Raw genomic sequence first — 15,661 nt, 5'->3', positions numbered from 1 at the left:
TTACACTTATATGTGTGTATATATATCAATATGCAAGTATATATTTTATAGAACTCCTGTAAGAGAAGAACCAGGAAAGGTGTGTGTGACTCGGCTACTTTACTATCAGTTCTTCGCTTCCTTTAACTGTGATCGTCAGGTAAACGCGGGGTGCACTCCCTTGAGCTGTGCTGCCCACCACACTGGACATCAGTAGCTGACAAGGCCTGCCACCCAAGTTTCATGAGCGGCGGTAAACAGGTCTGGATTGATCAACATAAGTCTGTCTCACTGAAAGAGTGCCCTGAAGAACGGTCTTAGAGCTGTGTCAGGTCACGTGGTCAAATTTCCAGTTTTTCTGTTGCCAAAAGTGGTTTTTGCGGTGACTCCGTTCATATTTTTTGATCATGTGTTCCAGTTAAGGAAATTAAGAACAGCTTCTCTACACTCTGTCTCGAATATCTGGAGTTCACATCTCGCATCTGTAATACAGGAAGACTTGTACAGCCGGGGAGGTAGGAAGGCCGATGGCATTTCTGCACCAAGACTTCTTCAGCTTTGCCGTTGCTGCCGTCGCGGTATACATCCTGGCCAGGGTTTCTGCGTGCATCGGCCATCTTTGGGTGGTCCTAGGTACTTGAAGCAGCTACCCTCCTTCAGCTGTTCTTCGTTGGTGTAGATTTCTGCTGTGTTAAACATGACTTTGCTGCTGTCTGTGCTGGTCTCCATCACAGATACACCTGCTCTGTTTGATAGTCTGACGGTGATGATATGCATAGTGTGAGGGTGCTCGGTAAACTCAATCCATCCCTCACATGCAGTTGACTTCTTCATACTTAGTCAACTTCCTCACGTTCAGGTAACTTCCTTAGACTCACGCCAGCTCCCCACACCTTAGCAGTCTTTACAAAACCGTTTTGATAGGCAGTTGTCAGGGACACAGCACATTACATTTATTGCTTATGATTAGGAAAATATGTCTCTCGTGAGTTTCGTCCTCAATCTTTTCCGTGACATAGCTCTTTCGGGAAATGGGAATAACAGACAGATATACGAGGCTAGTTGTTTTTAACGCTCAGGTGATAACGCATTAGTGCGTCCATTATAATGTCATCCAAGAACGGGAGCTCACTTTGCTGCATCAGCTGGCAGTCTCGGCGTGTCAGTGTGAACTGAGCATGCCACTGCGACCTGTTCACAGTCACTTCACCCTCCTGCACGCACTGTGTTTGCACGTGGCCCAGCAGCTCCTTGAAGTAACTTACTTCCTCTTGGAAATCAGGTTCTTGGCTTTTCATCGTCAAGATAAATCGTTGATAGAAGTAGTGATACAGATCGTAATCTGCTATGGAGAGTAGTCGGTGTTGCCGGCGGTGCTCGGCGCTAAAGGTGCGCTCCTTCTTCAGGTGATTTCTGTTCTTGGGCAGGTACAGCACGTCCTGCACGTCCCAGCACAGCAGGCGCCGAAGCAGCACGAGCGACTCGTCGAAAAACTCTGTGATCATGACGAGGTGGAAATCAGCTGCCAGCTGCTGAATGTACTGGCGGCGCAGGCTGAGGTTGGTCACGTGACGTGCCTCCATGCCCAGGTCCTCGGCCTGCTTGTTGCGGAGGTACGTCATGTACCGCAGAGTGGACTCGTACAGGGCGGGGTGGCCCAGGTACTCCGCCAGTGGGTTGCTGACGTTGCTGGTCATGATGGCGTTGATGTAGCTGCCGGGGATGTTGCCGTAGTACTCAAAGGCCGACACAAACTGCTGCAGCGGCTGCCTCAGCATGGTGATGTAGACTGCATCGAGCGGCATGATGCTGTGGATGAAGGTGCTGTTGTAGATGCCGTGGTTCCACAGCAGTCGTAGTGCTGGCCGTTGGAGGCGGAATCAGGCTTCTGGCGGTGAGTGGCTCGCCGGGCTTGTTGAGGTAGTTGTAGCTCGCGGCATGTAGCCGCTTTCTGGGCAAAACAAAGTTGAGATGGCGAATGTACCCGTACCGCTGGAGGATGTTGGCCACTGTGGAACTCCCTGTCTTATGTATCTACAAAAAGGACTGAATTTGTACTATACATTTAAACACAATTTAAATTAAATGTAATAAAATATACATAACAAACATTTAAGCTTCAGCGAGTTACCAAGTTAGATATAGATTTATTTACGTATAAACCTCCACCCTTAGGTAAAAAGTGTTCTATAAATACGTTTTGAGGTGTACCTCATAAGAAACGGAATTTCTCAACATTTTTGTAAAGTATACTTATTCTTGCTTATTCCCGCAGATCTAAAGTTTCGTGCAGTTCATGGTTCATGTTATGATGATAAGCTGCGATAAGAACAATTTACAGTGTACTCAAATTGAGGAAATGTTCACAAAACTACTTTAGTCACAGCAGCTCGCTCCGCCTAGAGTACCTACTGACAGATTACAGAAAGTATTTATCTTGTGTCAGTACATTAGAGTACCTACTGACAGACTACAGAAGTATTATGTCAATACATTAGAGTACCTACTGACAGACTACAGAAGTATTATGTCAATACATTAGAGTACCTACTGACAGACTACAGAAGTATTCATCTTGTGTTAATACATTAGAGTACCTTATCAAAAACACTGTTTTCGTATTCTGAAATATGAGTGAGCATTCAAAAATTTGTCAGTGATGAAGCTTCCTCTCCTGATTATTATTGCCTTTGCTTCCTGGTAATTAGGATGATAATGATTAGAATTAGTAATTAGGATGATAAACATATTCGTGTGCACTTAAAAAAAAAACCAGATTTAAAACACAGAAGCCGACTTATTTTGTGTGACTATATGTATATTCTGTAGAGCAGGGGTGTCAAACACCCGGCCCGCGGGCCACATCCGGCCCGTCTTGAAATTTTACCTGGCCCGCGAAAGAAGTTTAGTTAATCATTGTTAATGGCCCGGCGACAAGTAAAAGGCAAACAACAGAAAAGTTCCCGTCGAGGACAGCAAGAGATGAGATGAGTTTAGTGAAGTTGTACAGACCACCAACAGTGCACTGGTCAAGTTACCACAGCTCCTGTTGATGACCAGAAGGGATGGTTAAATCTGACCTTTGACACGCACACCTAACACGGCCGCGGGTCGAAGATTTTAGTACTGTTAATTAACTTCCCTGAATCGGTCCGAGATCAAAGGGTGCTAGGCTCGAATCTTTTGGTAGTACATATTTGTGTGAGCAACTTTTATGAAGATCAACAAACATCACACAGGAACTGATGTACACTTGCAGTCCATCCTGAGAATCTCCACAACACAGAAACTTACTCTAAACACGAACTGTTGCCAAGAAAAAATATCAAATATCAAAACGTCCACTTCTGACAAAGTAAATTAAGAAGAAAAACTGCTAATCCTTGGTTTGTTATTACTTTAACTTTGTTTTAATGTATGAATTTGTTTACACAAATTTAATAACATAAAGTTTAGTTTTCTACTGTTGAATAAAAATTTATCGGACTTAGTGTACGATGTGACATTTGGCCCCCTGGGTAATTGAGTTTGACACCCCTGCTGTAGAGACTGCTGAAGGTTATGACCCCCACGAGACCCCTGACTGTTAAAATAAGTCCTGGGGTCAGAGAGTCTGATAATCTCGCGATTTTAGGCGAGTGGCAGGAAGAAAGGGAAGAGTTCTAATGACAAGAGTAGGAAAACTCTTTCAACACTCTCTCAATTTGAAGCCAGAAGATAACAGGTGAAAAAGTCAATAACAGCTTAGGAGGCATCAATAGAGTTACTATGGTAACAGGTGGATCTAGAAACATGTAGCCACCTTAATGAACGACACGCTATTGCTTTAAAAAAGACAAAACAAAACACACACACACATGCGAAACACTGGAAATGCAAACGTATGAAAGTAGAAGAAAATGTTTTAGTGGTCGGCGCGAAGAAGAGAAGCACACTTTTGGGGTGAGTAACCGCTTACCGACATGCTTACCGACTTTGTGCACTGTAGTGTAGTGTCATCTACGATCTTTGTGCACTGTTCTGTACTGTCATCTACGATCTTTGTGCACTGTACTGTGGTGAAAAGTGAAATATTATGCTTTGTAATGTACTATACTGTAACCTGTGACTGCTGTGCATTGTGTTGTGCTGTAGTGTATCGTACGTGTTTTTGTTGTGCATTGTGGTGTGCTGTAGTGTCGTCTAAAAGGCGATATGAAGAAAAAAACTAGACTACATCGAGCTGAAAAATAAATGATTACATGATTAAAGTAAGAAAGTTGGCATGAAATGATGACTGTTTATAGTAATAGATGAATGACTGATTGCCTACAGGAGGGAATGACTGAGAACATGGTACCTTCCAGAAGACCACGTGCTGACGAGGCGTGCACCTTGTGCCACTGACATGACTTGCTGTGTCAGGTGCAGAGTGACGATGCTTTGGACGCTCCGTGTCATAAACATGGCGCCTGATTGTGGAGTCTGTCATCAACCTGCTGGGAGTAACCTGCATGATTTCGATGTCTGACAGCAACAGCAGCAACAGGGATCCCACCGCCGTCAGCAGCAGGACACTGGCACGACATGTAAAAGGCTTAATTGGAGGTAAGACATCGAGTGACATCGTGTTCCTTCTCAACAATTAAGATGGCCTTCGCATTACTTGTTTGTCTCATCCTACTAATTCTGTTGGGTTTAATTCTGACTAATTCTGACCATCTTTTGGTCTTTTCTGTAACATTTCTGTAACGATCGCGATCGTTTATTGAAAAAAAAATTGAAATTTTGTTTTTAAAGATAATCACTGTCAAGATTATATGTTAATAACAGAATAGCTCTCTCTGTACCCTTGAGGGTAAAGACAGCTATTGACAATAACTGGGTAAAAACTGCTTTATATATATCAGATGACACGATACATAGCCAATACTCTCTCTTACTTTGTTCATAACTCGTTTTCATCAAGCAACTCACCAAATAAGCCACTTTCGATGACAGACGCGCATCTTTCATTTATCCTGTTGATTAAGAAAGGGAAACTTGTTCAATGAATTAGAATATTCACGACGAGTGAGCATCCTAACAGTCCTTAATAGTCTGTCTAGTACAAGCTTGGTTGACATTTGTGTGGAATACATGTATTAGTCTTTTACGTTCATTGCTCGTGTGCAAAACGTACTTAATATACTGCACGTGCGTAATAATTCAAATGCTTTCTGTCGAAATAATACCTGTTCTTTTCCTTTTTGTCCAATTAAAAAACTGAAAATGAAACAGCTGTTAAATATTGATGAACACAATTGACATTGTTCTGTGGCCACACAGGGGACTAACTCAATGCATTTACTCGATAGTGCTTATAGTATTATCCTGCATACTTCTCCTGATTTCTTTTACTTACCAGAAGATGTATTGCCGGGTTCAGTTTGATGAGAGCAGTGTTGCAACCCAGTCTTGTGACGAGGTTTTGTGGCATGATGTACGGCCTACATGATGGTCTCTGAAGAATAAAAAAAAAAAATTTAATCCTCTTTTTTAACGAGAAGAACGATCGACAAGTTCACCGGACATTCTCTGGTGAGAACGTGTGAGGGAAGGCACAGGACTAGAGTCTTCACCGAGAGCAGTTTTGAAAACAACCAAACACAGGAGCCCAGCAGGCCCCAAGGAACAAAAAAAAAAAAAAGAAAGAAACCCTCGCCTGCGACTACTGCTTCCTCCACTCCGCTCTTCCCCAGCTCCGAGATGGCGGCCTGTGGCTGTTAGTCACTGGCGTTGTCCGCAAGCCGCGCGGAATGACTGCAGTGGATACTGAGACAACATGGACGTGTCTCGGACGGAGCCTGATGGATGGAGCGAGCAAGGCATTAACTTAAATACTTTACTTGGTTCCCATGGCATTGTTAATAATGTGTACTTTACTGATTTGTAGTGTTTGTTCAGCACAGTCAAGACTTAGCGAAGCAAAGTGTGTGTGTGTGCGCGCGCACGCGTGCGAGTATGAATGTGGATGTAGGTAAGTGCGTCAGAAGGCAAGGTGACCAGCACGCGTCTTGCCGCCTGCATCGACTGCCGCGCAGCTTCACCTCCACACGTGGAGCGCCACTCGTCTGCGACCTGTTAGCGGCGCTTCCCCGCGCTCTCCTCTATCTGATCCTCCAGATCCCACCCTTCGCCATGTGAGTCTGACCTTCTATACCCTCCCTGACGGCTGTCTTAACTGCCGTAAGACGTTGCCATGGATACTTAATCAAACCCTCGGTTAATTTTTCCGGACCAAGCTTCCTGCTTTCAGATGAAGTGGCCCAGTGGGTTAGCTAGCGTGACGGCAGAAGGGGGCCGGGTCTGGCAGAAGGGGGCGGGGGTCTATCTTCTGTGGCTGCCATGGGGGATGGGGAGTGGGGCAGCTGGTGCCGTTAAAGTGCCTCGTAAATCCGGCAACAGGCAGGACACTGCGGGCAACGAGATGTCGGAACATACCTCTGTTAGACACGGCGACTAGGACTTGGCCTGCACTGATAACCTCATTAACACTCAGCTTGGTGCCAGTTAGTTTTTGCATTGGAAAAGTTCTGCAGATGCCTTTTTTTCTACGTCCTGCCTAGGACGCCTGTGATTAGTTGGTGGTTATTACTAGTATCAAGACAGATGCCTGCTTTTCTTGTAGCTGCGTTTTGGCTGCTTGTTGGTTGTAGAGAGGCATGCCTGTGGCTGCTTGTTGCTGGTAAAGGCCTACTTATGGCTATTTGTTTTTGATAAAGGCCTGCCTGTTGCTGCTATTTAGAAATCGAAGTTGCTGTTGCTAATATCAGCTTTGATGCTGATGTGAATTATTAGCTTTTTTGCTGATGATAGTACAATTATTACTGCTGATGATAGTACAATTGTTACTGCTGATGATAGTACAATTATTACTGCCGATGCTGGTACAAAAATTACTGGTGATGTGGTTAACGTAACTTACAATGTTCACACTGAACGACACGCCGCCCACGAGCCCCAGCCTTTTGCTCTTCCAGGCTTTTAACGACGGTTTTAACGACGCGCAAGGCAAAGTAAAGCAAGAAAAGGATTTAATTAACATACACGTGATACAAATACATGCAACAATTATGGCTAGTCTGAAATAGTCCTATCCGTACTTCCAGATGCTACAGTGCTGTTAACTCCCAACTGGTGCTGAAAGTTCTTCCTATGTACAGCATCAGTCTCTCCACGATGCAAGTCCACGCGTGTGATGAGGTGAGTAGCAGGTCTGAAGCCGACAGTCGTGGCCACTCGCAGTATCCCGTCCACTGACCGTCGTCACTTCCCTACTGGGCTCGCCATACACGTCAGAGAGCGACGACCGCTGCCTCGGCGACACGGATAGAGAGTGCTGTCCCAGTCCAGGGACTTCTGCGACGATCGCTTGTGCACACAATAAACAATGTCCCCAAGCGAACATCACCCTGACGCGTCGTAATCCTACTGACTCCGGTGCTTTGGAGCGGGTCCAACTTATACTTCTGACAAGTCGCCCAAGCTCTGGTTGCGTAGTCCTGACAGCTGGCAGTCCAGTGGTCCATTGTCGTTGACTGGCCCTTTGCATCAAGATTCCTTAAACCAAACGTTCTCAGTTTCTTGTTCCTTTACTAAAACTTTTAAGACCAGGTGTTTTCTCTCTGTCCAACATAGCAATCACTTTTCTGAAAGCATGAAGACAAGGACCTTTTATTTACTATAGGGTTCTTAGGCTGTGGATGCGTGGATACTGTTAGTCTAGAACAGTGATGCACAACCTTTTTCGGCCTGCGGGCCATATCCATTTCGGACAGCCGTGTCGCGGGCCACTTCACCGCAAAAATACAAAAAAATAGAGCAGATACCATTTTTTATTATTTCGTTTTTTTAAGGTCTTTTTTTATTACTAACATGCCGATTTCCTGCACTGTGGACAGAAGTTTCGTGGGCCGGATGGCACCGCGTCGCGGGCCGGATATGGCCCGCGGGCCGTAGGTTGTGCATCCCTGGTCTAGAATATAACTGTGGGAGATTTTTCTGTCCCATTTAAATTACCACATGATATATGACTATTATATATGTGTGTGTGGAAGTTGCTTTATGTGTTAAGTACATGTACATTTATTCCAACCCAGCCAAGACTTACCTACAGCCAAATTGAAAATCTTTTCAAAGCTTAATATGCCAATTGCTCTTGGAAGAATTTCATGTACACAATCATGACAATATGCTGGTTCCAGCAGAATGTAGTCTTCTGTGTTTTGTAGACTACATCGTCATAACTTAAATCTTAACTGATAGACTATTTTGTCGATTTGAGACTAATCCAGCACGTAGGAATACAGAAAACTCGATCGTGACCCAGCAGTTACATCACTAAGATACCAATAAAGCCGTGCTTTCTGCCATTACATTGAAGTAGTAGCGATTTCCCACGGTGATGAGAGCTTTTTGCGCTGAATGCGTGGAATAAGATCATAGATGTCTGTGGTAAACACAGCTGGATGTATGAAGTGTCCCTTTAGTACGAGTATGAATGATCATGTATATTGTATATCAATTCATAGATATTATACATCCAGATTTTGACCTAGAGAATACGTCTATTTGTGTTGTTTCATATTGTAACTCTGCTTGAACTTTCTCCAGCCATGCAAACACAATGTCTCAAGACACCTAGCTGGACTAGCTGCTCTTCCAAAACGAGAGGCAATCATAAACTACACACAGCAACCGCAGTCCAGCACAAGAAGGGCAATGTTCGACATCTACTTGTAGATAAAACGGCGTAAGTGTGACTGGTTACCCGGCAACATCATTACCAGCCTGTTCTGATGGCACCAAGCACGGCATCGCTGCGACTGTGCACGTGTCTCACCTGCAGTGTGTGAAATCGATCACAGCCGCCGCTCTTGGCAGCACGTGAAGAAGGTGACATTAGTGTGTGTTCACACCTGTCAGCCTGACGTAAAGAAGCTGACATTAGTCTGTCATTCATTCATTTGTCCTTTGACTGCGACCGGTCGTATGGGGACTGTGTAGTTCGTTAATTGGTCGCGGTGTACCTTTGCGTGGGGCAATTACATTCGATTATATTGCTACCAAGCAGGACACAGGTAGAGAATATGAAACCCAACTTAGTGGCGCCTCTTTCACCTGTTGCGTTACAGGTGGGAGTGGGGAGAAAGGGTGGTGGGCAGTAGTAAGTCAGGGTGACCACCTGTCGTTTGTTTTGCACTGGCGAGCGATTGGATTTGTTGCTACACCCGACATCCGACAAAATCTAACAGCTTTAACATTTCGTTGTACAGGTCATCGGCAAAGGTGCAGTCTGATGAATTTTTATGCTCAAATGTATCTGCTTCTCGTGCAGCACGGCGCCCCCTGACACACACACACACAAGCATGGACGCACGCGCGCGCCTGCACATGTAGTTCACTGCTTGACCACATGTCCGTTCGTCACTGACATGTCACGGTTATAAAATAGCCAGATCTAAAAATTATCGTTAACACCACACACCAAGGAGTTATCATAAAATGTTGTAGTAATATTATAAGCGCAAGCTAGACACGCAGCCTGCAATGTGTAGAAATAAATTTCTCTTTGTTTCAGTTCGCTGTACTGCAAGATGAAGTTGCGGTCCATCAAGCGAGCGTTTTGGTAAGAACGAGTCAAACTTCCCAACCGTCTGTTTGTCCATATCAGAACAAAGTCACAGCAGCGAGCTTGAGTCATAGTGAATTATTTTCAGTGATGATAACCTGATGTTTAATATACATGTACATTGGCCCAACCTTCCCTATGTATCTAGTTTAACGATACGTTGCTAAATTCTGTTCACATCACTGTTATTGTCTTCTGGACAGTATGACAGTATGTATAGCCCAGTTACCTTGCCTATTGGCTGGGATATTGTGTCATACAAGTAAACATTATTATTATCTCAGTAGCAGGTTGCACTGAACTCGTGTGTCAGTCAACTTTTGATGTTACGGTAATGATCTTATCAATAAGACAATAACAAAACATCTACGGGCTGCCTCGAAGAATCCCTTGCCAGCAGCGTTCTCTGACGATCCTTCAGTAAGGAAATGCCATTCTCCCCCGGCAAAGAAATGTCATATTCCCAATATTTGACAAAAGAATAGGATTCTCCCCCTCCACCGCGAAAAAAACCAGACAACAACACCGAATCCTCACTTAAACTTTACCTTTTGATATGAAGATTTTTGTCTTACAAAGCTCAAGAAGTACAAATATTGTTCTAATGGCTGAGTAAAGGCTCAATGCACTATGCATAACAAGAAGTCAAAGTCTGACGTCCCGGCTGCACGCAAATACGTCAAAACACGTCAACTCTGGGCCCGGCGTCTAAGTGTGTGAGTCCATCGCAATTTTCGCAATTCAGACGTATCCATGTACAACCGTGACGTCTGTGTTGTTGACGTCCTTCTGTGTATGAGTGTGTTTGTAGGCGTGTATCTCGCGAACAGAGGGGCGAATTCACAAGTTTTGCCAAAACGGTATCTTACACTCAGTTCATATTTTAAAAAATTGCACCATACTTGTCCTTAAATGTAACCTTTGGTTTGCATGAGAAGTCAAGAACTTACTTTTTCATAAAAAAGAGCTGGTGAAAATGAGGCAACCCTTGCTGTGAAAATATTGGAGCGCAGACTATTAATAGTCAGATGAGGAACATTTGGCATTTCCATCTCGTGTCATTACATTGGAAAACTACTCTTGACATTCTGGCAGCAGCGTTAGCACTATAGTGCTCACGTAACAAGGCGGAATAATGTCCTCAACCATGTTTTCCTTCTTTATGGGGAACACTTTCCAAATATTTGTCATGTTAATAGGTGCTAAACATAGCCAATGCGTTTTCCTTTTTTCCCCAGAACGCGTGTGCAGGCAGTCTTCCACGTCTCTTGTAATCCTGTCCAGCGCCGCAAACCTGTTTTTAACTTCGCAGTTGAACTCTTCTTGCTTTCTGCGGTCTCGAAGAAACTTCACGTTGAATTTGTGGTGTGGTCTGTCTGATGAGTCACAGAAGGACTTCAGCTTTATATTCATGGTTGCCACAAGCAGGTGGTGGTCTGTGGCTGCATCTGCGCCTCGCTTTACTCTGACATAGACTCCTTCTAAACTGGCGATTAATGGTGATGTGAGCGATCTGGTTTTCTGTATGTCCATCTGGTGAAGTCCAGGTGGTCTTGTGAATGGTTTTCTGTGGAAAAACTGTGCCTGCGACTACAAGGTCATTGAACAAGCAGAAGTCTGTGAGCAGCTCACCATTTTCATTGCAGTTGCCCACACCGTGCTTTCCCAATATGTGTCCTTTGTTTTGTCATTTCCAACTTTGGCATTCATGTCACCCATTATGACCTTTAGGTCTCGGTTTGAAGTACGATCAACCAGTGCTTGTAGGGAGTTAAAAGTATTCGTTTTCCTCTTCTTCAGCTGTGTTGGTAGGTTCATAGCTCTGGATGATGGTGATCTTTCTTCCTTTGGAGTTGAACCTGGCTGACATAAGTCGTGGGGAAACTGGTTCCCATGCTATTGCAGCCTCTGGTGTCATCAGTACTGCTACTCCTTGTGTGTGGTCATTCTGTCCTCACGTCCGGAGTAGATGAGTAGACATGGAGGAGATCGGTCCACAGAGAGGCGGAGGCAGCGGGCTTGACATTGTCCCCACTGGGAAGGGACGCCCAGAACCAGGTCCGATGGCGGGGTGTAGTTGCGGCCCTAAGCTTCACTGGGGGCGATTAGGAACAAGAATGACCAATGCGAGGCAGTATCTAGATAACTGTTACAGCTCGTGCATGCACTACTACAGACCACACACTACACCACTCATGTCGCAGATTACATTTGATCTTGCTACAGATTATTCGTAGGAAAGATATTTCATCAGACAATCAGCATATTGTGAAAGTATGCACACTCACTAACAAACATTCACACATATTTTACACCTATACACTCGTATTCTATACACACGCATACGAATATTCTCTCTCTCTCTCACACACACACACGCACAAATGAACACGTTATTGGAAACATTAGGAAATCTTAGTGTGCATAGATAACACTATTGTAACTATTGCTGATGCTCTTTTATTTTGTTTTATTTTCCCTTTAAAATATACAAAGGGTTTGTTCAATAAAGAATTCGTTCGTTTTCTCTTTCTTTCTCTCTCTCTCTCGTTCATACACACACAAAGCAGGAGTGAATGATGTGTCTTTGAGGCCAGGTGTCGTTTAACAGTTCTCATACTCTTGGCATCGTTGTTGCTCTGACACGTCACTTGGTTCTGTTGTCACAGCATGCTGGCCTTGTGCCTGTCCCTGGTGTGCCTGCTCATACTGCCCCACCTACCATACCATCCGTTTCAAGTGGCCCCCGCTGTGCTGCGCGCGCATCATACAGACACCGGAAACTGGTGCAGGCAGTACATCGTGTCGCTCCTGCATCCTGGGACAAAGAATGAGGACAGTTCCACTCCCAAGCCTAATGTTGAGGTTACTGACAGCAGCATGGGAGACCTCCGTCACAGATTTTTATCTCACGACTCCATCCTTCATGAAGAAACAGCAACTGACTTTATGGGCAAGACCGAGCTAGGATGGGAACAGTGGAATCAACAAAGCTTCTGCCATTGTTCAGAGCCACTGCGCTGCACGCCACATCATCACGTGGCCTTTGTCAAAGTGCACAAGGCTGCCAGCTCCACTGTAGCCAACATCCTCCAGCGGTTTGGCTACAAGCGGGGACTCAACTTCGCCTTACCCGACAAGCGCCTGCACTCGCGCGCTGCCAACTACTTGTCCAAACCAGGAGATATTCTCACTCGACACTCCGTGCTGCCGGTGCCAAAAGGTGCTCATTACGACATTCTGTGGAACCACGCCGTGTACAACCTTTCGGCCTTCCGGGATATCATGCCGCCGGACACGGCTTACATCACCATCGTGCGTGAGCCCTTCCAGCAGTTTGTGTCCGCCTTTTTGTACTACCACCCAGAGGCACTACCTCCAATACAGGCCAACAGGTCGACCATAAATGAGACGAACCCAGTCTCCGACTTTCTGTACAACGGGGCGAAACACAATTTGATGAGTTACTACCGCAACAAACAGGCTGAGGACCTAGGAATGACGCTGCATCACGTGACGAACGCCATCCTGCGCCACCAGTATATCAAGCAGCTGGAAGCCGATTTCCACCTCGTCATGATCACCGAGTTCTTCGACGAGTCACTGGTGCTGCTGCGGCGCCTGCTGCGCTGGGACGTGCTAGACATCCTGTACATCCCTATGAACACCAACGTCAAGAGCAGACCGTTCCGCTTTTCCGACGCCGATCGCGCGCGGCATCGTCTGCTGGCCCCTGTCGACTACGACCTGTACGAGTTCTTCCGGAACAGACTTGTCAATATCGTGAAGAATCAATCAGACGATTTCCGGATGGAGGTTCAGCAATTCAAAAACATCGTCTTGCAGGTCCAGTCATTTTGTCAGAGTAGTGCGTCAAGAATATCGCTTCCACCGATGAACGTTTCTTCCTGCTCCAACACGAGTATCAAGGTGACCCGCATGGATTGCCATCTAATGACTATGCTAGAGCTGGATTTCCTTGAAGTCCTCTGGAGAAGAGCAGTCAGTTTGCTTCCTCAGAAGGAACAACTAAAACGATTGGCAACTGCCTACAGTCGGCGCCAACATCGCAGTCGTTTCGGCCACTCGTCAGGGCGCAAGCACTAGTTCTTTATGTAGCGTTCCGCTAAAAAGTTTGCTATCTGAAACACCTCCAAATGTTAGACGTTAGCTGGTGATGACGGCTAAACGTCAGCTGGTGACGACAAGACCACTTATGCGTCAGCTGATGACGACAAGACTGGCTGTATGTCAGCTGATGACGAAAAGACTCTTCGGACGTCAGCTGGTGACGACAAGACTGGCTGCACGTCAAATGGTGATGACAAGACCACTTATGCGTCAGCTGGTGATGACTGGCTGCAAGTCAAATGGTGATGACAAGACTGGTTGCACGTCAGCTGATGACGGCAACATTGCCCAGTCGCCCATTTCGTTGCGATACGATTCAGTGAAAGACGCAGCTTCAGAAGCCTTGTGAAATCGTCCTTTCAATCCTCTTTTTGACAAGTCAAACTATGATACCTTGCTCTGGCGCTGTACTGAACAATGCATAAAAATTGGGAAGGAGTGAATACAGTTCACCGAATAATGGTGGCGGCAACATTACCTCAGAACCAAAACAGCCGGGGCAACGCTCAAAATTGCGTAAAATAGGCATTTACCTTCAAGGAACGCATACTGTGATGGTTTCCTGCAGCAGTTTGAGGAGTACTGCGTTCGAAATTTGCTTCTGTGTGTGTGTGTGTGAGGGAGAAGGGGGGGGGGGTTACTGACGTCACGCTTCCGAAGAAGTTGCTGCCGTTACTGAGACGTTTAGGAAAAAAAGTCTGCCTGGGTGATACCCGGACGTCAAAGCTATCACATGCCGACAACGCGAGTTATCAGCACGACGGTACCAGATATTCCTGTTGCAGATTCTGGATGGATGTGAAATCAATCAGGAGGCGAGTGGTATCGGTGCGCTGGCACTGGGCTGCAGTCAAGGTGACATGTTCTGATGATCAATGTCACGAGTGATGTCTTCTAGTTTTATGAGAACGTCACCTTACACAACGTAACGTCATCAGTCATCGTTAAACTAGATATATGTTTACAGATATCACGAGTGTGATATTTAGCATTTGCACTACTCATACAATGTTTCTTTTTTTTCTCTCTCTCTGTGTCTCTCGCTTATTGACAAGCACTGACATGCGGCAATGTTGGTATTTTTTACATAATTTTTAAGTGGGCTGTGTTTTTTTATATTCATGCTTGTAAAGTGGGCTTTCAGTATGACATATAGTGAATGGGTTATGACATCATGTCTCCATTTTTGTGGTCTCAATCATCAAAATATTAGATGAACATGATGATCCTATGTATATATGGTTGTTCTCTTAAATATGCCGAGTCCCTACTGCATAAGGTCAAGGAGACTCGCTAGTCCTCTTTCAGTCATTGCACTTTACTTTTGTTGTAATTGTCGATTTGGTTTCACGTTTTCATCCAAAATGTTTACCATACTTCTGAATTACGATCAAGTGAAATGCAGACATCCATCATCCTGACACAGCGTGGACCTCCACCTCTCTAAAAATGATCCTAAAGGAAATAATTGTGCATGAGTTTAGAGATAAAATAATTAAAGCAAAAGAGGAAAATGTGCTTGTACAAAGTCTCATATCAATACAAACAAAATGAAGGTAAAACTCGGTGTTTTCTGTAAAACAGATGATATACAGCGGAAATTTAAGAGACAAGAAGTTGTATGTCACAACCTTGCGACAGTTACGCGTTCTTTCTTTCAACACACAACAAATGAGTTGTCAGTGGGTTTTTAATAAAACTATTATTATAATAGTAAACAATAATGAAAACATTTTACCAACCCACCGTAGAGGGTTTTCACACAAAAATAATTCCCTACAAATCGAACTCTTTTATCTACTGTCTTGTTTATTGTACAATCTCTATGGTTCATACTGATCCTCAAAGCATGACACTGTTGTGATAGAGCGGTATATAAATACATATCATTATCATCAT

At 44.8% G+C, this 15,661-nt stretch overlaps 3 protein-coding genes across 3 annotated transcripts; 1 reads left to right on the top strand and 2 right to left on the bottom strand.

The window, feature by feature from the left end:
* Positions 1-1,037: 1,037 nt before the first annotated feature.
* On the bottom strand, positions 1,038-1,676 carry LOC112560763 (galactosylceramide sulfotransferase-like). Its single transcript, XM_025232815.1, has one exon. The coding sequence runs from the start codon at positions 1,674-1,676 to the stop codon at positions 1,038-1,040; it is 639 nt and encodes a 212-aa protein (XP_025088600.1).
* Positions 1,566-5,592, bottom strand: LOC112571091 (galactosylceramide sulfotransferase-like). The gene is made up of 4 exons (XM_025249904.1): positions 5,363-5,592; positions 4,936-4,979; positions 4,319-4,535; positions 1,566-2,013 (listed from the first exon to the last, which is right to left on the bottom strand). Exons 2-4 carry the CDS (start codon positions 4,965-4,967, stop codon positions 1,717-1,719), a joined length of 546 nt encoding a protein of 181 aa, XP_025105689.1. The 5' UTR covers positions 4,968-4,979; positions 5,363-5,592; the 3' UTR covers positions 1,566-1,716.
* Positions 5,593-12,109: 6,517 nt separating this feature from the next.
* Positions 12,110-13,953, top strand: LOC112576999 (galactose-3-O-sulfotransferase 2-like). Its single transcript, XM_025259909.1, has one exon. The coding sequence runs from the start codon at positions 12,302-12,304 to the stop codon at positions 13,736-13,738; it is 1,437 nt and encodes a 478-aa protein (XP_025115694.1). The 5' UTR covers positions 12,110-12,301; the 3' UTR covers positions 13,739-13,953.
* Positions 13,954-15,661: the final 1,708 nt, after the last annotated feature.

The sequence above is a fragment of the Pomacea canaliculata genome, linkage group LG1 (assembly GCF_003073045.1).
Source record: "Pomacea canaliculata isolate SZHN2017 linkage group LG1, ASM307304v1, whole genome shotgun sequence".
NCBI lineage: Eukaryota > Metazoa > Mollusca > Gastropoda > Architaenioglossa > Ampullariidae > Pomacea > Pomacea canaliculata.
Note: the sequence above shows the minus strand (reverse complement) of the source record. Positions and strands in the feature narration are given on the sequence as shown.